Below are 24,806 nucleotides of genomic sequence, written 5' to 3'. Positions count from 1 at the left end.
CTTAAGGTCTTAAACCTTAAACACTATGAAGTGCTTTGAGATGACTTCTGTTGTGATTTGGGACTACACAAATAAAAGTGCAACGTAACACAAGCTTTGCAATAAATGCTGCAATTGTGAAACCTTAATAGTTCGGAGTGTTTGGATCCAGCTGAGGCTGTATTTATCCTGATCTGTGTACAGTATGCGTTTCATAATGATACCATTTGTTTCAAATATGTTTGATGCATTTTACAGTCAGTTGCACTTATGAACACTGGAAGAGGTTTCTTCAATAGTGTAAGCATTCCTCATTTTCTTAATTCATGTTTAGATACTTTTTTTAAAGGCCTTACAGTAGAACCAGTAGAGGTTAAACAGCTAGTATGATGCTGGGTATGCTAAAAGTGTCTTCTATCAGTCTTTTTAGTGTAAAATTCCCTATTTAGATGTCCCCATACAGAGCTTCTCTGGTGAGAGGAGACAAACAAACTGTGGAAGAGAACCACGTAATGTGATTAATCTGAAAGGCTGAAGCGTGTCTTCAGAAACATGTTTCATTACATTTTCAGATAACAGGGCTGATTACAGCATGCTGACAAAAGCTTCTAGCAAGTAAAACTTGTTTCAGTGTTCTCATGGGCACGACTATCAGGATGAAGTGCAGGAAAATAAACCTGACTTTGCTGCCATCTTGTGTTCTGTTCATCAGCAAGTAGTGTTCGACTTATTTCTCTTCCTCTTGATTCCAAACATCTCTTTTTGTAAGAAAAAATAATATAGTAACCCCAAGAATGCAAATTTCAAAACTAAGGTCTTGATCGTTTCCCCATCACTCTACTTACCTATGTACTCATAGAGCGTGCTGCTGACTCCGGCCAGCAGGGACAGGGTGATCAAATCCCCTAGACTGGCAGCAATGGGGGTGGCCACGTTGTCAGGGTTTATCCCCACCTTCCTGGAGCCGATGATGACTCCAATCATCACCAGGCCTGTGGCAGGGAGTGGACCAAAGAAGAGTGAAGAGTGACAGCAGAAAGAAGGAGGAGAGAACTAAGTTAGTGTGCAAAGTGAAAACAGTCACTAAGAAAAAAATCATTGCGTTGATATATGGAAAGAAAAATAGACGATGTGTGGGTAGTGTGGGAGAAAGCTTTCATCAGAGCTACGGTAAAATAACCATGATGCTGATGGAACTGTTCAGAAAGTGATGATTGTTCTTATTAAAAATTAAAGGTTTTCAACACACTAAGCAAAACATGGCTTAGAGACAGGAAAGACATGAGACTCATTTAGCACATCTATGCTGAGGATAAATTATTGATCATATAAATACATGTGAGGAAGTGGTGATATGGAAATAAGTTAAAATTGAAACTGCATCCTCCATTTTGATGAGAACTACATGTTATAGCTGATTTAGCTGATGTCTGTGACATTAAATATCTTCATATTAATCATTTCTATCTGAAGCCTTTCCTGAATAAAGTGAGTACAAGTGATGGACAGTGTGTGTGTGTGATTTCAAGTTATGTTTGATTACACACAGTTTCTTTTTTGGTGATCACTAAGAGTTACTTTGCAGAAAAACAAAGTGTTATGTTACAAAGTGGAAGAACTCGTGAATGAACGGTTACTAACCTAAAGAGAGGGCAGCTACGAAGGCAGTGGTGATGCTGCTGGCACAAAGGACAGCTGCCTGGTCCAGTTCAACGCCTCCTCTAGAAATCGCCCCTAAACACACGGCGGCCACCGCTGCAAGGAAGCCCACCACTGTGGCCTGAACCTGCAGAAAATTAAAGGAGACATATCATGACTCATACATGTGACAAATGGATCCTTTTCTGATAGTTTATCAGTGAGTGGTTTGGAATTTTCCCTTTCATGTATGGTGGTGACTACAGTGGACAGTGCATTTCTCTTTAATGCATGAGTGTCAATGGTGCAACTGCACATTTTATTTGGTTTCAATATTTTTATACTTTTCATATAGTTCACAATTGTATTTATTAGTCTATTCATATGCAATGTTTGCATTGATTGTTCAATTGTCCTAGTACAAAGATTATATTACTAATGAAAGTAAATAAAGATGTCATTAGAAAATCCTTTGGACGTGTAGATTTCTTGCGACTCACATTTTATTTGGGCAGTTTTTCAGTATAGCTGAGAAACTACTTACGACATCAAGCACTGATGAATAAATAGATCAGAGAAATTACACAGAAAGTGGTCATTTAAATTGAAAACAGTTTAAGTATGTGAACAGAATAACCTACCTGTATTAGTGCCAGGTTGCTGCACACCATGGTCCATTGTTTATTAGGGTCGTCCATTTGGCCTGTGTTGGCCTGGAAAAAAAATTATCATCCACATCACACACACACGACCAAATGAAGTAGAAAACTTTGGTTACAATTAAATGTTGGTATGGAATATTACAGCTCAAATAAAAAGTAATCCTAAAAGTAGATAAGCAAACGAACAAGATGATACAATATCAGGGGATTTAGGAGGGATGTGGTTATGAATTACACAGTACTTTGTAATTATAGAGTACACACTGAGTAATTATAGGGCACAGTCAAAGTACCACCAGACTTGGCAAGTATGGCATTTGAGTTTGAACTTTAGCTCAATGTTACTGCTCTGCAGTCTCAAAATTAAAACTATTTTATATCTGTAGGTATTAATGAGAGTTGTTCTGCTCAATGTCAAAATGCAAAATGCTGTTCTAACACAACTAACATATTAGTTCAGCTAAAATACAGTGGCAAGCAAAAGTATGTGAACCTTTTGTAATTTTGTGACTAAAAACTAAAACAGTTCTCTTCTTTCAAGTCTGTATGTTATGAGAACAATCACAAAAACAGCCTAACTGTAGACTTTGAAATCACTTTGTAACCGTTTCCAGCTTTACGTAAATCATCAATTTTTGATCATCGATCCTGAAAGCTCTTTTTGGTGAGACTCACATATGTGCATTCTTCTTGAGCAGAGCAAACTCAAAAAGTTTGAGTGGCTTTTGTCAGTCGAAATAAGTCTAGCCCACAGAAATAATTTTCACCTGACTCAAGTTAGCTTTTTGAGCTCATTATTCCAAGGGTTCACATATTTCTTCATCTAACACTATGAGGTTTTTATGGTTGTTCTCAATAAATACATGAAAGATCAGAATTTTTTTTGTGTTATTATTTTAGGCACTAACCAAAAGGTTCACATACTTTTTCATGCCACTGTATATTTACTATTTTTCTTTCTATATACTGTAGGCAATCAATACATAATGTGATATTACAAGATGTTTACAGTACGTGCAGTAAGTATTTTACTGTTCCAAACGTTTGATTTACAAATCTGATTCATGTCCTAGATCTCAGAAATGAATTTGGGTGATTAAACGTTCTAACCTTTTGGAGGCCTGGTAAAAACCTGGATCCAGGTGGGTTGGAACAAACTGCAGAAGTGCTGTGACGTCTGCACAGGCTCAAGTATCCAAACAAGATCATTCTGAATAATTTAGCACGTTCATTACACATGACTATGCCTGCTCTTACTTCTTGAAATCATTACAGTTAAAGCCGTTTCTCCACCACACAGACTCTTGTTCTTAAATACTAGGAAGAAAGTTGTCATGTTTGGTGATGAATAGAAAACTAATTTTAATTTTTAATATCATAGACATATACTTCCATATTTAAGGTTTTATTTGTCAAAACTAGCTCACACAATAAATAAATGTAAGACCTACAGCGGTGGAGAGCCGAGCAGCCAGGGTCATCTCCAGGTTTCCTTTGAGTCCAACCAAGGCAGGAACCAGGATGAACACCTCTGTGATGACCTTAAACACCTGCCAGTGCTGAAACACACATACAGGCAATTTATTATTGAATGCAAAAACACACACATATCACCATTTCCTTTAGTAAAAAATCATCTGTGTGATCTCCACCTCCACAGAAGAACCCTCTGAACTGTTGCAGTTAAATAAGCACATCACATATTCTAGACCAACCCAGTAGCCTACTTTTCCCGTTTCCACATCTCTGAGCATCATCTAACACCACGCCATACCGCACAGGTTCACCGGGTTTAGAAGATGCACCGTCCTTTTCTGACTACAACTCCAGCTGGCAGGTCCAAGACAGTTTAGTTCTTTAAATAGATGCACAAATAAAACAAAGAACACAGCTGCCAAGAACAGAGTGATGTGGAACAGAGGCAGGAGAGGAAAGCAGAAAATTAAACATAAGATGAGGGACTGACAGGAGCAGGCCGGAAATGGAGGAAGGATAGAGGAAAAAGGACAACATCTCAATGTCAATCTGAGTAATCGGAGCAGATAAAACTAACCACATAAAGAAGCAATGATTTAGTAATATTTGCAAAATGAAAGAAGAAAATTTTTGCTGGCAGAACAATGACTGGAAAGTCACATACTGTCCAGAAAACATAGGTCATGGACCGAAAACATGTGAGAGAGTGCTAATGAAACAGGCAAATAAATCATGATGTATATTAAGCATGTGACATAAAGCGCACTGCAATGGACCCAACTAGAGAAGTAGTTCACAGTCACATAAATGTGTTTGCTGTACCACATTATAAAAATAAAATAAAACAGTGGTTTCGCTTTTCCTTGAAAAGTGAGTTTTATTTTAAGTAAATGGCCTGAGCAGGGATCTGCAGGCCAGTGGGGGAAAGACTGACACGCACATGCAACACAGATGCAAACCCGGAAGTTTCAAAGCATAGTGACCAGTGGAGGTGAGCTTGTAAAGTGCTGTTGTATGTGTCCATGTGCACATACCTTTCAGAATCTGCACTAGTAGATCTAGCTGATGCCTGTCGTATTGGGAGGCTGTCTCGGGGCATGGCCCACTTCTGCCTAAAAGTGCTGCTGCTAAGACTAAGATGGGCAAGAAGCCAAAACACTTTGCTACTCAGGATTTCTCAGGAGAAAATGCATTGTTATCATTACTATCAATAGAACTACTGAAATCACCATGAATAACATTATTACATCATCAGCATATACTCCAAACACTGTGGACACTGATTTTTTGTCTCCATTTTCCTACACTGCACAATGTTCATTCTGTGTGATACAGTATCTCATCTTTCCTTCTTCCTCCAGCTTATTAAATTAACTGTTCACTTCTAACCCAAGGATCTCCTCTCTTTCCTACATCTTAATCTAATTTGGAAAGCTCAGAAAGGTGGATGTACCACAAGGCTCCATCTGTTGAACAATAAACAACAGTGTCAGTGGGAAAGCAGAAGTAGTACAACTACTGTACATAAAGTACTTATTTTAATATTTCCATCCATCATCAATCAGTCTGTCTCATTTGTTCCATAGATAGATCCATCTATCCAACTAATCGTCCATTCAGTTATCTCTGCTTTTTAAGAAACACTGCACTCCATCTTCCTTTCATCTGTACAATTATTCCAGACTTCTGCCTCTGTTCTACCAATTAAACCATCAATCACACTGTCCATTCTTAAAGAAGGCATATGAAACTGACTGGCAAACACAAAAGGACTATGTTAATCAATTGTCCATATGAAACAATGCCAGTCGAGATCTTTGTCACCCTGTAGCAGGTAAAGCAAATCTCTGCCTCTCACCTTACTGTCCATCATTCAAATATCCACAGTAGTCTTTATGTATTCGTCCACCCATCTCTCCACAATACTGATTAATGTTTCTTTGGTACCAACTAAGAGTATCTGCCTGCTCGGATGAATACTTCTCTTTACTTATTCTTTGATTGGTCAGTCCCATAATACTAGAAATGTATCTGACCACAAATCAGTGCAGGTAACATTATGGCCTTCAGAAGTTAAGCTCTGTCCATCACTCACTCAAAAACAGAAAACCTAGATGCTCATACTTGTATAAGGTCCATAACGATACCAGCGGAGACCATTCCAAGCCCTGACACCAGGTACGGCACTAGAACCTGAGCAGCAATCAGCCAGGAGCTCTCTGGTAGGAAACCGTGTTCGGACCGAGTCAACTTCCACGTCACACCTCGCAACTTTTTGCCATGGTAGCGAAGTTCCAGCTCCAGACGAGTGACCACCATGTTGAACGAGGGGTTCCTTAAGCACTTAGTTCAACATAGAGTGATTCCAAGTGTAACATGAAGCAAAAGTATTTAGTTGAGGATAAAATTATTAGGTACCTCCATGCTTCAGATCTTAATTTTGTAATTTTGCAGTTGTTTACATGAATTAACCTTTTTCCAACGCAGAAACCTAAAGGCTTTAACTCTGGGGGCACTGAAGCATGACATCTTTGGCCCAGTGGTGAGTCAGCAATGACGAGCTGTCCATTTGTCAGCACCACTGGGTAACAAGATTATTAACACCATGTCTGATTCATAGATCACAGATGCTCCACATGTGCAGTTTGTCTTTGACTGATCTAGTTTTATAAAGTAAAAGTTAGTAAGGATAGTTTTGAAATCCAGTCACAGCATAAATAGATGAAGAAGTCCTGATTCTATGAATAGATAGAATTTGATTTGGTTCCTTTAAGTTTAATTTAGTGTTGGTTGGATGTAGTCCTGAATCCATTAGATCCAGATTGGAATCCACTTGACCTCCAGCATAAAAGCACGGCTGGATCCTCTGACAGCTGGATCCTCTGACAGCAGTTCTTTCCGTGGCAGCTGAATGATTGACAGTAGCAAAGATGAAGAATTGTCCAAAAGGTCTTGAGAGTTAGTACAAAGATCCCCTTATGTCCTTGTCATGCTGACCAGTTTCTCTCTTTTGAGAGGCCCGAAAAAAAAAAAGGCAAACAAAACCAGCTCGGTAATGTCAGTAAACGATCTAAAAGATCCACTGACTAGATTCAGCAGCCGGCTTCTGGCAAGCTGAAGTGTTTATTTCCTCCTGTCAGCATCAGGGTAGTCCTGCTCCCTCTGCTCTCCTCTGCTGTGACGTAGCAGAGAAAGAGGCTGGTCTGTATGCGCTGCCCGACATGCAAACTCATGAGGGAAACAACCGGCTTCCAGCCTCTCTCACTCTCTCTCCCCATTTCTCACTGTGTCTGCCTCTCGTCCTACCTCCCTCCTGCCATGTGACATCCCTCTTTCTACGTCGGCCGGTTTCCCTGCATTCATCTCTTCCTCCGTATCGTGACTCATTCTTACTCTCCACGAATTGACTCTATCTCTACAGTGCTACAGTTTATTTGTCCATAATTCTACCGTATGCTTTATACTGTATGTCTTCCTAGAAAATCACATAATTAATGAACAATCTTGATGCAACAACTAATTCATGTATAAACCAACTTAAACATCTGTCAAACAACAGTGGACCTTATATTATTCCTCCCGTTAGCTGCTTATTCATCATCAACCTACAGCCACCCTCTCATTTATCATTTATATGCAATTAAATAAACTGTTCTTGGCCCACCCACACTTGCTCTGTATTTGGCATGATAGTTTTTTCTCAAACATTAACACACTGGCACCCAACCTTTAGGTTTATCTTTACCACCACAACTCCAATTTACAGAACATAATGAGCACATTTTTTAAAGTTCCAGCAGTTTAATGGTTGAGAACGAAAGAGTCTGGAATGATTTATTTAAAAAGTCCATTTCAAGCCAACAAATAATGTTATGGAGGCGTCAGAAATACAGCCCGTGTAAAACTGAGTGAGCCATAACTTGGAAATTAAATGAAATTCACTGGAGTCAAATCCTGAAACAGCCCATTGGTAGACGTATGTCATACAGGTAGCATAAAACATACAGCGACAGCATGTGGTTGTCCAAGATCCACAACCACAACAGGCTACGATAACAAGTCTAATCGCTGATAGTCTTGATTGCCTTCATCTCCTATCCATTCAGATAAGCTACTCTACACATCCATCCACATCCCCTGCGCTGTGAGACACTGCTCAGCCAAAAGCTTGACTAATTGCCCTTCATCAGACACAGAAGGATAACAGATACTGTAGAAGAGAAGGGAGGAAAATACTGATGAGCAGCATATGGAGTGAAGGGAAAGGGCCATATAAGGACAGTTGTGCAGTATTAGTCAAGGACAGAAATAAAGAATGAGATATCAGCTCATCATTAGGCAGTGTGTCCGTCTGTTCTGAGTCCAGCTGGCCTGGGGAGCGTAGCACAGGTAAAAGGGCATAATTAGCTAACATGTAATTACACCACATCAATCAACCAAACTGCATTTACAGATAGATGCTGTGACGACTGTCTGGTAATGTCTACAGTGGTTGTGGTGCCGTCAGGCCACACTGTATGACCCCCTTATAAATGTAAACATTATAGGTTCCAGAAGACAGAACCGTGACACCACCCAGCCCCCTAACCTAACCTTGGCCTTTGTGTGCCAGCTTCACCTTGGGAACATCTACAATCAACACTTTAGCTGTCAGCTGCAGCTCTGGGGTGTGCTGCTTTCAGGTACACTATAGAGTGTAGGTAATAAGAGTTTAGAAAGCCCCAAAACCAGAGAAACTAATGACAAAACAAAAACAAAAGGTATGAACCAATTTCTATGTTTAAAACATTTCCGTCTGAACATTTTTTGCCATATTTTCAGCTTGAGGACTGAATGTACTCACCTGTACACTGTCCAGCACCATACCAGCAAACACCATGCCCATCCCTGCCAAGAGGTAGGGGAAAAGCACCTGAAGACAGATAGCTATGGATGACTCCTCCGCTACCTTGGCCACTGACACTTTTTTCTTCTCCTCCGCCGCCTTTTTGGGAGGAGGCTGGAGGACTGAGGGTAAGATAAGGTCATCCTGTCCATCTAAAGCGCTTCCCACATGGGCGCTGGGACTCTTCCCCTTGGAGCGGGACTTCTTGTTCTTTTTCCTCTGGCGTGTCTGTTGTGGCGATTTATCCTCACCAGGCATGATGGTGGTGACAAGTGGGGCAGTTCTGGCTTAATCTGGGGAATAATAAAGGAATAGAAGAAGATTTTTTTGTTTTTGTTTTCAATAGTTCAAAATTGTTTCCTAGTTTATTGCTGGATTCAGATATGACTCGTTCACTGACTTGTTTAAGTTAGTTTGAAGAAAGATGCAGGTCAACCCTGCACACAAGCCAAAAAACAATCACAGTTTTTCAATACCGTGAAAAACTGATCCATTTAAAAAGCAAACGGCGCCTTCTTCTTCTTTCGGCTTTTCCCATCTGGGGTCGCCACAGCGAATCATCCTTTTCCACCTAAATCTATCATGAACATCTTCTACCCTAACACTAGCCAACCTCATGTCCTCTGTTAACACATCCATATATCTCCTCTTTGGTCGTCCTCTTGCCCTCCTGCCTGGCAGCTCCATCTCCAACATCCTTCTACCAATATACTCACTATCCCTCCTCTGAACATGTCCAAACCATCTCAGTCTGGCCTCTCTGACTTTGTCGCTAACACAGGCAACGTGAGCCGTCCCTCTGATGTACTCGTTCCTTATTCTGTCTAACCTGGTCACTCCTAAGGAGAACCTCAACATCTTCATCTCTGCTACCTCCATCTCAGCCTCTTGTCTCTTTCTCACTGCTACTGTCTCTAACCCATAGAGCAGAGCTGGTCTCACCACTGTCTTGTACACCTTTCCTTTGAGTCTTGCTGACACTCTTCTGTCACACAACACTCCTGACACTTTCCTCCACCCGCTCCAACCTGCCTGCACTCGCCTCTTCACCTCTTTTCCACACTCTCCATCACACTGAACTGTTGACCCCAAGTACTTAAACTCCTGCACCTTCTTCACCTCAGCCCCCTGTAACCTAACGCTTCTACCTTGATCCCTCTCGTTCAGACACATGTATTCTGTCTTACTACGACTGACCTTCATGCCTCTTCTTTCCAGAGCAAACCTCCACCTCTCTAACTGTTCCTCCACCTGCTCTCTACTCTCACTGCAAATCACAATATGTGTTTTGTATAAAATAACGTTCTTGAACTATTTTACCCACTAAACTATAATCTCCCTTTTTGGATCCATACAAGACAAGAGTCTTTTAAAGTTTTCTACTAACACAATATGAACCAACATGAACAAAACTACTTAAATTCAGGAGTTCCTGTCGTTTTTCATGTTCACAGCTGAGTGTGATTCTGGTTCTGATTCATTTATTTAAAGATTTATTTTATTTCAGGTCTGTATTTAGTCTGTGTCTATTATTTACTCAAGAACACTTATGTGCGTTTGTTTTGTACTTTTAATGGATATGACAGAAATGATCAAAGTAAAATACTTGATCAACACACTTCAGTAAAATAAAGTTTATAAAAACTCGTCGTTACTTTTAACGTCACTCATTACAAACAAAGATGGCGACCTGCCGACCGTCCGCACAGGAGGCTGAGAAACCGATCAAAATACGTTTAAGCCTGCAGCGGATGAAATATGTTTTCGATCGGATCATCAGAAGAGTATCTAGGTTTTAAGATGGCACGTTTAAAAGAAAGACGAGTGTTTTCACACAATAGTATTTTCTGTTTTAACACCGCCGGCTAATTAACGTGACGTGAAACCGTTGGTGAGCTCTGCATGCTAACACGCACACACACTCGAGCTAGCTTAAAACGACCGCACTTTAAATTCACCGACCGTCTGTTGTGAGTTATGTCTGTAACGTTAGAGGCTGATGAGAAACGGACACAAGTCCCCTCAACATTAACGCGTTAAATAAGTGTTAAATATCCAGTCGGTGCCAACTCAATACGAAGCCACGAAACAACAACAGCGTTAAGCTAATGATGCTAAAAACGGGAAATAGAAATAGAAATACAAACAATGTCGACGACACCAGTGTTCATCTGCTGCTCCATCAGATCCACATCACATCCCTGAAATACACAAGTGTGTAAATGTTGTGTTGACATGCTTCTCTCCTGCAGGCTGCCATCTCTACATCCCATAATACGACTGCTCCAGTAACCTATGGTTACACAACCAGACGCTTTCTGATTGGATAAACACAAGATTTAGTCCCGCCCCTCCGTGGACAGACTGCTCCTCTGTTTAAATTTAGAGGAAAAAGTTTCACAGGCTGAATAAATCCCGAAGTTACAGAAAGTATTTACTGTGCAAATAGTGTTTTATTGGGTTTTATAGTAAAATATTATCTTATGGCAAAATGTCAGAATATAAACTCAGAAGAGCTCATGACAGAAGACAAAATCAGGACGTGTGAGAATCAGTCAAAATAAATAGGTAAATATTTGTGCTGTAAACATTATTTCACTCCATGCACCCTCATAGAGAAACCACTGGGAAACTGTAGGACTGGCCCACGTCCAAGTCCACGTCTTAGGAGCCTACAGTAAAAACTGAAGCTGCACTGCAGAGCTACAAAGTCTGTGGCTCAGTCAACATGTTCTCATTAAGTTGTTGTTGAAAAAGCACATTACTGCTGTCTGTTTCCAAGAACTGACTTCAAGTAGAAATTAGTCACTATAGCCTACTAGAAGCTGAGATTTGCTCTGTGATTCTTACCTTTGTCTCCAGAGCTTCTGGGCGTGAGTGTGCACAGCTGAGGTGAAGTCCAGCTCCCAAGAATAGCAGTGAGTCTGCTTAATGTGCTGCGTGTGTCTGTGTAAGTGTAAAATTGTGTCTATAGTAAGGTTAAGTGTATGTTTCGCCTTCTATCTGCTTGTGCTTTTTTTTTTTTTTTTTTTTTTACATACGTGTGTGCGTTAAGCTCAGTGAGTGTGTGTGTGCGCATGCGGTGTATGAGCATGCATCACGGGGCACCGTCTTGAATTTCATGGCATTGGCAGATAAGGATATCCCCCCCGACTGTCTCTTTCCATCTCTGCTAGGCTGATGACAGCAACGGGCAGCTACAGCATTTTCACTGCTTCATTCATTGAAAGAATAAACCTTACAGATTTATTTTTTTTACATGGGCACTAAACAGTGTTGTAACAGAGGTCTGTTTAGTTACTGTGCAGCATTTAAAGGTCAAAGCTGACCTTGTTTTAACACACTATGACTATACTTACTATAGTATATTTATAGTGTGTGTAACTTGAGTGACATTTTTTAAACTGGTGTTACCCTCTTTGTGATGAGTAGATATTTAAAGTTGATGTCATTCATAAGCTGAATTTCAATACTCTATATCTTGAGCACACAGTTTCTATTGAAAGCACAGCACACAGAGTGCACGCTGTGACATTTAGGGGTTATGTCACAGTGATCATGTTCATATGTTGGTGGTCTGTGTCTGAATTGGATCCTCATTTATTCATTTAACTTACATGTGTGACAAAGTGAGAACTGTTACTGCTGCTCTGTAAACATATGAGATAATCAGCTGCTGGTTGTGTATGTATTGATTGATGGAGTACTTTATCAGCTGTTGCACTATAGTGGAACTGTACATTATGTTCCATGTCCACCAAGAAAGTTAGGCAATACCTTAGAACTATAACTTGTTATTATATAATATAGAAATTAGTCATCATTTTCTTTTTGAAGACATGTTTAAGTGTTTTATTCTCAGTGTATAGTCTAGTATAGATACTACTATAGGCTCTATTATTAGTATTATTATTTTTAAGGCTTCTATGGTTGTTTATGAAGCTTAATTCCTTAACTGCTAAACTGAATGCACTATATTGTGATCCTGGGCAGGTAGTGCACAGTGGGTTTCTCGAAACCTTTTAGATGAAATCAGAAGCAGACAGGGGGAGTGAACCAAAACATGAAATCCGGAAAAAGGAGCTCAAAGTCATTAGAAGTGCTGAGTAGAGTAAAACAATGAAGGATGTAGTCCAACATCAGTAGTATCGTCATTTTTGTTTTCCATTACAGGTGACCCCAAAGTACTTTAACTTAATGGGAAACCATATGGTAATGATTTGGCCCAGATTGCTGTGGTGCCTTCTGTTGTTGTGGGACCTCCTGGTGTTTAAATATAAGGTCATCTACCTAATAACTGAATTTAAGTCTTTGCTGGGCTTTATGTTTCAGATTTTCCTTTGGCATGGCTGCGCTGCTGAACACACTCATATCCAACCTCCTGCATGTACCTTCATTCTCACTCACTGACAGGTACATAGTCCTCCACTAGGTGGCAGCATGGATTAAAGTGAACGGTACCAAAAAGGTTTCGTTCATCTCTCACTGCTTCTAGGACGTTTTAAAAAGATTCAAATAACTTACCCATTAGCAACACAACAGTCAAGCTAAAAGCAAATCCCAGTGGAGAGATTCTGTTTTCATACGCACGCTTGAACACCTGCTCCTGACAAAGACGCTTTTAAAAATGTTCAGCATATTAGAGTCGACAAGTATGAAGAGCAATTTGCCAAGGTCTTAAAGTAGAAAAAAAAAAGATCTTACAGGTGGCGTGACTTGTGGTGGCATCAACAGCACGGTGGTCTGTCAGATGATTTGTGTGCAACAGGCTTTAAGTCCTGGTATTATTTAAGATTATAGTAACTTGATCTCTGTTATAGCTATGGATTCCTTTATCCCTCTATTCAAAGGTGGAAAGACCCTGGAGGTTATGGAAACCTGGTTTACAGCCCCTCACTGTTTATTTTCAACTCATATTAACTATAATCAAGTCCAGAAAAACTAAGATTGCCTTCCCATATGTTTTCCTATACATTTCAGTCCTGATTTTTACGTGTACAGTATGTGTTTTGTGGTGTTCTTTGGCTTCAGATCACCATGGCTGCATGAGCCCTGGCATTTTCAGCACCTCATTAACACCTTCATGTAGACATGCACATGCATGCACAGACAGGTATACATAAACTATATATGAGGAGACACACACAGAAACAAAGCACATTATTGCACCAGTACAGTAAAGCTGCTTAATTAAAAAATGCACATTTCTTGAAAACAGTATATCAAGCACAGGTTTTTTATTTTTATTTTTTTACACACATACAGCATCATCCCTATTCAAAGTGTTAGGCTGGAGTATTTTCACATTCGTATGTGTAGAAAAACACATGACATCCATAACCCCTCACGAATGCCACCACTGTAACGTGACAAGCATTCAGTCCTGTACACATCACAACTCAAGACAACTGAATTGGCACAGCTGAGGGGAAAATCAAATAACTGGAGTCTTGGGATGGGTACTGGACTTATTCTGAAAGCGTGAAGTGGAGTGATGGTAAGATGAGAAGGGAAAAGTTTGCCTTTTCAAGATCACTGTCCCACCAGGAGAATGTTCACTATAAATTAATGCTGGGTAACACTGTTCAAACACAGGTTCATTTAAAGGATACGTCTTGTTTTTCTTTCAAATATATGTAATGTCCACAATGGAAGATAATTATAAACTGTATATTGTAACAACCAGTTCTTCCCAATGATAACCATTGATTTGTTTTAGGTAGGATATTTCAGTCAATTCAACTCACATACAGCATATTTAGCTGAATCATACTGTGACTGAGAATAAACTTTAGCTTACAGAAGAAATGGATCAGGTGGAATGGACGAAGCCGTTATGAAATATAGAAGATTTTTATTAAGACAAGTGTATAATCTCCTAAGAGCTTGTTGACATTGTTGTCAGATGGAGAATGAGAGGAGTATTCCCTAGTGTCGTGTGATTCAGAACTGTGACTGTCTTGGTCCATGTAGTGTTTTAGAAGCTGCCGCTGACACAGTAGCTTTGGTACTCGTGTGATGATAAGCGCAGTGGCTGATAGATAGCCATGTGCTTCGAGAGTCTCTGGCCTGCACGGTGGAAACTATCATGGAAACTTGTAATGTTGCTATAAATAAATGTCCCTGTCCACTGTTGCCAGCCATGCTATCAGCCCTTTAGACAGCCAGTGCTCTGCCCGTCTGTGCACATGACTGCATTGCATATGATTGCATCTGTTTGAATTTTGAAACATCTGTCCTGTCCTTCTGTTTGCTAGTTCTAAACTATCCATTTGTCAGTGTGCAACATGACCTGTGGTTGCGTGAGACAGGGTTAAATACTTGTCATGCTAATGCACGATAGGTTTCACATAACCAATATGGACTTATCTCCTATAAGTGTTTTTAGAGGACCTGTGTATCTGAAGGGGGCAGACGTACAGCAGCATGGGTAAAGGTATATTTCTCTATCTTTCTCTGTTGCACCTTGGAGCACCTGTTGCTGGTCACAGCAGCAGCTGTTGGCCTCGTCATACTACCACCGGCAACTCTACTGCCCTGTCTGCCCACACACACACACACACACACACACACACACACGGTAACAAGGGACAGTACTCATAGTAGCTGCAATGATGCAAGGTGTTGCAAGAGTTATTGAAATACAGTTGTGTGTGTCTCAATATTAGAAAACCTCCCACTTGTATGGGGGGTTTAACATTAAATTTCTATCTGTGTTGGATAAACTAGTTTATTTTCTATTTATTTTATCCAGTGGGTCAAAAGCTTGATGCAGTTACTGCAACTAAATATCAAGTCTTATTGACTTTATTTTAAGTCTAAATTTTTCAATACTTTTCCTCACATGAAAAATGGGTGGGTTCAAACAAAAGGTGCGATTTTCCAAGTTTTTGATCAAATCTAGACGTAATAACCTGGAAATAAAAGCTGAAATGTTGATCTTTTGTCTTATATTAATCTTCTGATGGCAAACCCAAATGTTTTCAGTCTACAGCAAAAATAAATGAAATGGCCTCACTGTTCCAATACTTTTGGATGGTTGTGTGTATAGATATAGATATTTATTTTATAAATCAAAAAATTTATTTAAATCAAGAGTATGAAACTTGAAAAACCTCCGCTACTGGTCCACAGCTGCCTCAAAACAACTCATCTGAATATAAATGCCTCTATAGTGTGACAGATCTGCTGAATACACTTTACCTCAACTCTGAATGTACAGTACACCTAGATATGTAGCTTTAACATGCTGTGTTTGTACTTGTACAAGAGCTGTTTATTATTGGATGCATCAGAACAGTGATGACTCAACATCACGCTGCTGTCTTCCTGTTTCACTGGACAGCTGTTCAAGAGGCACCTTAGAAAAGATGCCATGACTCATTTGTTTGGTGAAACAGGACGAGAATCTAATTTATCATGTTATGTTTATATAATTTAATTGGGACATGATCGTGTTTTGTTTGCCAGTCATCAGCCACACTGCTGTTTGCTACATTTCCATATTTTTGTCACAAAGTAGTGTGATAAAGATCTAATTAGAACAGTTATCTTTTTAAAAGTATTGCATTACTGTTGCATGAATCATAGTTTAAAGTAAGGAAATCTTTTTTTTTCCTCAAATACACTGTAAATGAATAGTTGAGAATTGTATTAAGTTTCTTAGTAGGTAAAAAATAGGAACATTCAACAAAACTAGTATGGTACTAAAACCAAGTATCCTGATTTATAAATCTAGAGCATTACAGTACAGACTCAAAGTAAGGCTGAGCTCGACATATGGAAGGTGTAGTTAAGAAGAGGGGGCCACGTGTGTGACTCCCAAAACCAGTGTCACTTAAATCATGTTTTTATGCCTCCGCCTTGGCGATAACCAGGACTGAAAGCATTATGTCTTTGGGACGTCTGTCTTTTCAATTCCCAATTCTTGTCAATGCAAATTTCTAACTGTCAAGTTTCACTCAATGATGAACTGATTAGATTTTGGCCTCATTCTTATCACTGTTATATCTCAGACGTCTGGTAGTAATTTCATTACATCTGGAAGAAACATCCACTTGTACCCACAAATTTATTAGCATACGAGTCTGGACGGACGTGTGTAATCTATAACGCCGATGGTTAACGGAGGCACACAACCGCAACGCCGCAAGTTCGTCCTGCAGCTGGAATGTGCACGAAAAAGCCTGATGTGTGTGGAGGCAACCTTCTTAACCTACGCAACTGTTGTACTTTCTTTTTCCTTATGGAGTGGATTTGTGGCTTTGTTTGGCCAGAGGCAGAGCTGGAAACAGGGAGCCTCACGCAAAAACAAAATTAAATTAAAATGAGGTAAATTAAGTAATCTGTGCAAACAGCATTACATTGAAAAACTGTTGGCGAGCTTTAGTTTAAATCAGCCAGGAAAAGTTTATAGCTATGTGGGAAAAAGAACTGAGTTTTCAACAAGAAAAAGTTGGAGAATTATTGTAAATGAAGGTTTAATTGTCAAAGATCAGCCTTCAAATTTAAGAGGAACAAGAAATACCAAAGATATAACAGGTGTGACTTAAACAGAGCCCTGATCTCAACACCCTGGTCAGTCTGGGACAACATGAAGGGACAGAAGTCACTGATAGGTAGCCTAAAACTGGGTGAAGAACGTAGCACTCTTTGTTTTCCAACCATCCCTGCCCTATCCACTGCTGATTACCTAGATAAGGTGTGTTCATATTCTCAGTCGTAAGTAGCTGCCAGCTATTCTCCGGAAGACTTTTAAATGATATTTATGACTGGCAGAGGTGACAGGTTTACTTTACCTGAATTTAACTTCATTGCCACGTGTTAATTCTCCTTCAGTTCCCCCTGTGGGCTCAATAGTCTGCGCCTCTGGTTCCAGGAAATCTGAGCTTTGTTCTTGACAGTCATCATCTGTGGTGATAAATTATATGCTGGGTATTGTGCTATGGAGTAAACACCGACTCAGTATGTGTTTGCATTTATTATTTCTTAAATTTGGTCTGTGACCAAAACTCCAAAAAGAAGTTTAAAGTCTAAAGTACCGTTGGTGTAGACATACCAGTTCACATTCACAGTTTTTCCTAGATACAGCTGCCAGTGGCAGAATATAAAAGACATATCTGTTCTTGGACTGCATGCCTGTGAATGGGTTCAGCATGTATGTGCATGTGTTCTGGGCATATGTGTCAGCTTCTTCTGAGTTCAGACAGGTTCATCTGTTGATCTGCGTCTATGCTGTTAAGGAGCATGGGACATGATCCTGCTGAAGTTTATAGTATGATGAGTGACTGGTGATTCTCACACAGTTGTTGTGTGTAACACCTTAAGGATATTCTTTCATCACACTCTCCTTATGAGTGAGGAACACACTTTTCTATAAGATACACAGAATATATCTTAAATCAAGACCTAATGGAATCATTAGAAATCATCATCATCATCAACAACTAATCCACCTCCCACGAGTACAGAGGTTCATTATGCGTTTGCTCAGAGAGTCTTGTGATATGCATTTTGGGAACTCGTGTAAAAAGATGGGGGGTATTGAAGCATCTGTGTGGGGTGAGGAATGTCAGCTACATGACTTTCCTACAAGAAAGTAGTTTGTGTATGATTATCTGGTTTCATTTGTCCACATATAACTGCTTTCCTTTACTTCCTTTCTACAGCTCAAGTCAATTGTTCCCAGTCATTTAATGTATTTTTTCCAGCAGTCTACTCAAGATGAACTTGAGAATAGCATGTGCCACTTATTTCTATGATGCTCCACTAAATAACTCATTGATAATACATGGAACTGAAAAAGAGGATTATTCAGATGGACTTACTCTCAGGTCAAATGTAATATTGCATTTGTTGATTTTCATAATTAAACAAAACCTACAAGGCTGTTAAATTATAGCCAATACAGATTTTTTGCATGTTGTGCACAAAGCATGAAACAACACTCTCTCTTCCTTCCTCTAAGGTCATGCTATGCGGTGATCTGCGTGTGTGATTTATTTCTGTACATGATCACTGTTAGTCTCTGTGGCTCAACCAGCTGCTAACTCTGACATGAGTACAAAAGTACAGGGCCAGCAACTGCTCAAATCACCCCCGTCCTGTCATTTCACTCAGCACTGCTGCTGTTACAAGTGCTGCTACCACAGTTACTGTACAGTTACTCTTACGATAAGTAGAAGATTGCAGCTATTGTTTGTAACCATTAGGATAAGTATCAGTGCTCATTTTGGCACCTGTGTTGTGATGCCTAATTAGAGCCTCGGTAGACACTCGTTATTCATTTCTTCAAAAGCTGGATTTACTTGTTCTCTTGTACTCTCTTGTTTAACCTGACACAGTGTGTGTCTGCTTCTCTGATTCTTTTAACTCTATAGCATAAAAAACTAAACTAAACCTGTTTAATAGCAGTTAACAGGTAACATTACACAGCATGACACTGAAAGACCGGGTGCTTATTAGTTCAACAGGTCTCGCAACTAAATCACAGAAGATCTTTAGATGGTGAAAATATGATCATGAAAAACCTCCACTTTATATTTAATCTTAGTTTCATGTTTTAGATTACTACTACCAAAATAAAAAAAACAACCAAAAAGGTGAAGAAGAAGATGGAGAAGGGATCGTTTGTATGCTGTAACTGGCACTTGACAACTTGTGGAATTTAAGAGCATGAAAGATGGTTCAGAGAAGTTGATAACAAGCAGCAGTGCTCCTATAATGAAGTGAGCAGACTCTTTGATTCCTCCTACAGATCCTGCTGCCTGCTGTGAACAAAGAGAAGCAGACCAGAGTGCAACGATGGTTGTAAAACTGAGCAGAGGAAAAACATCTACAACCAACCCTCTGTGACAGAGGAGAGCAGAAGCTGCACATCAATTAGTATTTGTATGTTTATGTTGTATTAACATATTTAACCAACCCTACTTCCTGCACTGTTGAAGGCATTATTAATAGCTCTTATCTCACTTCCACAGTTCAGTCTACAACTGGTGGTACAACAATTTCCCTTCTTCTGTCTTCATTCAAAGTCAGAAATCAAGTATAGATTAAGACATTTCATTTTCTTTGCTGGTCTGTTTATAAGTTTATTTTCAATCTAGTTAAACAAGGAGAACAAAAACAGAAATCCCAATAGAGTCCAGCCACTGGCCCGATTGTGATCAGTGGTGGTGTGATGTGCCAGTGTCTGTATAACACAAGTGTTTCTACAAGTGATACACAGACACACACAGGCGGCCAGAAAACATGGTGGGCCCGAGGGTGTACAGGTTCAGCACACTCAAAAATTAAAAATGCTAAGAAACAAATGGTGTTTAAGAAAATACTTCAGACTTTCTGTGTATGTTTGTGCGGCTTTGACTAGAGTGTGAAAGTGCAACCTTCAACGAGGCTTGCTGACCACATGTGCCGTTTCTGTTTAGAACTGTGCTTGTTTGAGTCCAAGCATTAAGTACACAGAATGACGCACAAGAATGTCACTGAACCGCTTTTCATTTTCAGTCTGTGGTGACTCACACTCTGGAGAACCATCAAAGTGAATGCATCCGAGAGAGAGAGAGAGAACGAGAGAAGTATTTATTGTGCGTAAAAGAGAGAAACCTCTTCTTCTCTTCGCCAAGTAGCATGCAGAGTGCCAAAAGGACCTTGGGCTGTGAGCTGATATAATGAAAGCAAAGCAAAGCTGCGCGCGCACACACACACACACACACACACACACACACACACACACACACACACACACACACACACACACAGATTTGGTCAGTAGATTACAAACTTAGACTACACAAACTCCTGTATTTTCCAGCTGTCACACTACATTAACAAAGGCAAAATTAGTCACATGAGAAGAAGATCAATACAGTGAAATAACCAGTTACTGTAGAACGAGTTCTGTTAATTTTAAATCAGACACGTCCCTAATTTTAACCAGTAAACTTGGCAGTGAAATTAATTTAGATCAAAGTAAAGTGCTTAAAAAATATTCCACCCCCTCCTCATTTCTTCTCTTTCTGTGTGTATCTCATAATAAAGTGTTTCTCAGACTAAATTTAACATGAATCAAAGGCAATCTGAGCACACAAACACACACACAGCACGAAATTCAAGTGTCAAATGATTACCTATTTGCTTCAGAAATACAGTAAAGTAATACCAACTACTGTCTGCAGGAACAAGTATGTGTCCCCAAATTTGGTTCTACATGTTGTTTTATAAATGTATCGCGGGTCTTTCTTGTCCAATTTGTTTTCACTGGGTTATTTTAACAATAAAAACCTCTTAAATAATACAGTTCACATTACACATGTACACTCACTTTACTTGAGAGGACACTTATTAACATAATGCATTTCTTAGCCCCTTACCCGAATCCTATCACAACTAACCAAAAAACCTGGTCTTAACATTCTTTAAACTTGTGAGGACCGGCTAAAATGCCCCAACAGAACTCCATCTTTTCTACTCCATTCACATATATTGACTCTACTGGACAAAATCCACCTTTGAGACGTGCTGGATGTGATTTTCTCATCTCCTTGTGGTTTTGGAGCGTGATGTGGGATTGTTTTACTGAATGAATGCTTTCTCTTGGAAATGTCCAGGGCTGCTCTGACATTCACAGAAGAGTGGGGGAAAATTAACTCACGAACACATACGAATAACTGTGCATCTACACACACACAGTGAAGATAGAATAGTCCCTTCACATAAGAAACTAATGCTAACCAGGAAACGTTGGATTGTGATGACAGTTTCTGGAAAACACATTTTCTGACCGGCCATGCATCTTCTTACATAATTCTCCCACAGAGCTATTGTGCATTATAAAGTCACATTTTGAGTGTGTGACTGACTGTGTTAACAACACGTTAACTCTTTGGCTTGTGCTTCTTATTGACTTTTTGCAGGCAAGCTTGTGGGTTTCTGCCAAGTACAGCCTAATATGTCTTGTAATTGGTCTGAGACATCAACAATGAATAATAAAACTACAATCAACTCATTCCACTCTTGCGCTCTCTCTCTCTCTTGCTTTCATACACACAGATAAGTGAGTATAATTACACAAACACACACACACAGATGCATGAGAAGCATGTGTGTATGGTTGCATAAGAATACACACAAACACAGTGTGTCTCTCTCGCTGATGGATTCGTAGCATGTGGTAGTGTTTAGACCTTCGTCTTCATGTTAAAACTCAGGCACACTTTACACTCGCACGGCGCTTTCTCTCTTTTTTTTCTGTGCATGTGTTTCTACCTCTCTTTTTTCTTGGATGTCCAACCCTGAAGTCTCTGCAAGGTCTCGATTTCTGTAGATTCCTGTGTAACAGAGAAAGCAGATATCCCAGGAGAGGTACTGTTTTATAACAAACACTAATCCAGGCCTCAATATTGAAAGCACTCACTCCCAGTATGAAGCCACAGTTGCATGGCATACAAAGTGTTTACAGTCCCAGACTTAAAATCTTATCCCTCTGCTTCTGGGTATAAGATCTGCAACACTACGGGTTTGAAAACACACATGAGCTGTAATGCTAATTGACGGTATTGTTTAAAATAGCCGGTGACGGCTCAACTATCTGACACTTCTATGTTCTCAGGTTGCTCAAAGTGATTTCATCTCACACTGTGGCTTTGATGAACGATATATTGATGTCAGTGATTATTCTGGCATAACCATCAGAGGTTTAAGTCTAGCATTTCAGGAATTAGGTGGCACCATGTAATCTACTTAGGTTGTCCATTATTTATTATTACATTTCATATATTGTTATTTTTCTTATCAAAATGACACAATCCTATAACAAGGATAGGTTATGTGTATGCCAACAACTTTGAAGAGTTGGGAACAAATATACAGTATATGACAGATAAGAGATATATTGTTGTCATTTTACAATTAATTTGAGAAAATCCATACATGCCTGAGCCCCGCAAATGTTTAACAGCTTGAGCTGTCACACTGTTTGTTTTCTACTTAGCTTGAAATTTGCACTTAAAGAAGTTTCTGGAGAACTTTCTTAGTTGCTTAGAATAAGTTCTGTGGGGCGGTTATGGCGAAAAGTCTGCCACAATATACATATGACTTGTAATACTCAAGTCAATAGTAATTGTGATGTTGATCATCGATGCAGCAACCAGGTAACTGCCGTTTCCTGTTTTTACCTGTTAATCCTTGTGGTGAGACAATATAAAAACCCATCATCTCTAAACCAGAAAATAGGCATAACAACAAACACATAATTAACACTTATTAGGCTGCAAACTCACAGTTTTGAGTGCACTTTCATGGGCTGGTCAGCAAAGGTAATTCATGCTGTGTTGTCAAAAAGTATAGGTGGTGCTAAATGCATGGTCATTGGTAGGAATTCCTATATCATAGATCAACGAAGTTGTGACTAAAGATTTGCACATGCACATGAGATTTGCATATTTCATCTGCTCTTTTTAACTTGGTATAAGCTTCTTCTACCTTCTGTTATCCCACTCTCTTTTTGCTGTTGGTTGTTTTATGGTTGAACAACAAACTTGTAAAATATCTACCAATTCACCAATCCAATCAAACTATGTCTTTATTACCAGTCTGTCTGTTGTATCATGGACCAAGCTACTTATTGCTCAATACAGGTGACACTAAGCCAATATACACAAACCCCAACCCTGAAAATGAAGCAGTTAAATAAACTTTTGCCATCACTCATGTTAAATGGCTTCACTAAAAGGTCTGTTTGTTTCCACACACACACACCCTATTCTTTTCAAATTAATGCCATGACATATGGGAGTTACTGTAATTGGCAGTTTGATACCTGTAAAGGCCAGGTTGTTGTTAGAGTGGGGAAACTCTAATAGATCATACTTAGTGCTTGATAATACAGATTGTATACTGTATAATACACTGTATAGGCAAATAATAAAAATAAAAATGTCCAACAGGCATTGCATTGAACTCGTTGGTGTCAGATTTTATGTTATTGTGAAACAAAACCTCCCTATTAACTTGTCAACAAAGTGAATCCAGTTCTTCTTGTTGTGTAACCGTATTTAACCTGCTGTCAACTTTGTCACAGATGCCAGGAAGAAAAGATGGGCTGCAGGATTGCTTCTGGTGAAGACCTAGTAATGGACAGAGTACTGAATTATCTGGGAAGTGGGGTAGAAAACCAGGCTATTTTTCATCCAGATTCCAGGTAGTGAAAGGTTTTTGGAACCCCTCATTTCCACTCCTTTTTAAAAAGTGACATCTAGTAGAGATGGGATGGGGCACCTAATGGACACAGATTAATGATCAAGACAAATCTCGGCTTGAAAGCAGACAGGAGAAGAGGCAGCATGACTAGTACTTGCTTGCTTTAATCAGACTTATTTGCCACAAAAGTCAAACCCTAACAAGAAACAACTGGTCACTTCACCCTGTTCCAAAAACCCTGAATCTCCCTTAGCACAAGTTCCTCATTTAAACTCTTTATTGTTATTACTGGCTCATTAAATATCGTTCATACTGATGAAAAGATAGATTCATAGAAATAGTTTTTAAATTCACTGTATCATCAAGGACGTACCTTGTTGTGAGTTCTGAGTGTATTGGGAATTGAACCTTTCTGGAGTAAAGTTTGTCAGAGAGGCAGGCTGGTAGTAGAAGACATGATGAGATTGCTTGATCTGTTACAGCGAGCACACTGAAAGCCCGTCCAATTCAAACAGGCACTTGGCAGTACACAGTACTGCAGCAATTATACAAAAAAGATTGAATTTGATCTGGTGAATGGCTCGAGTGTGTGAGCATGTAGCTGGTCGGAAGAGCTCAGAAAACATGACGAATAGATGGAAGGTGATAGCTGAAAGAGAAGAGAAGCGATAGATAAAACAAGAGAAGGGTGACTTTGTGTTTGTGCTGAGAGAACAGATATATTTATCCACCCATTTTCTGTACGTGAAAGATGTTCTGTTTGAGACAGCGGGAGTCCCAAATTGATATCTGAAGTGGGATTTGTACCAGGGTTACAGCCAACACCAAGTACTGCTGTGTGCCTGCCAGGTCCCTGACTGTGTGGATAATGTCAAACTTGCAGTATCTGATTTGGACAACAAGCCCAATAACACGTCTGATCTAAAATCTAAAGCAATTAATACATATCATGCGTTTAAGAATGATGC

General features: G+C 39.6%; 1 protein-coding gene across 6 annotated transcripts in view; it reads right to left on the bottom strand.

The window, feature by feature from the left end:
- LOC113166996 (solute carrier family 41 member 1-like) overlaps positions 1-24,806 on the bottom strand; it is a 54,282-nt gene that overhangs the window by 9,225 nt on the left and 20,251 nt on the right. Inside the window, exons 1-6 of one of the 6 annotated variants that reach the window (XM_026367286.1) lie at positions 10,788-10,906; positions 8,599-8,933; positions 3,731-3,838; positions 2,259-2,330; positions 1,621-1,765; positions 825-971 (exon numbers count right to left, since the gene is read on the bottom strand). In XM_026367286.1, the coding sequence (XP_026223071.1) occupies positions 825-971; positions 1,621-1,765; positions 2,259-2,330; positions 3,731-3,838; positions 8,599-8,898 (772 nt within the window). In that variant the 5' untranslated portion in view covers positions 8,899-8,933; positions 10,788-10,906. Of the gene's footprint in view, positions 1-824; positions 972-1,620; positions 1,766-2,258; positions 2,331-3,730; positions 3,839-3,994; positions 5,855-5,879; positions 7,955-8,598; positions 8,934-9,040; positions 9,205-9,837; positions 9,885-10,787; positions 10,907-24,806 lie in introns of those variants that run through there. The other 5 variants (XM_026367287.1, XM_026367289.1, XM_026367288.1 and 2 more) reach the window with 5 other exon arrangements.

This window comes from Anabas testudineus, chromosome 7, assembly GCF_900324465.2.
Source record: "Anabas testudineus chromosome 7, fAnaTes1.2, whole genome shotgun sequence".
Lineage (NCBI taxonomy): Eukaryota > Metazoa > Chordata > Actinopteri > Anabantiformes > Anabantidae > Anabas > Anabas testudineus.
This window is presented reverse-complemented; position numbering and strand designations above follow the sequence as displayed.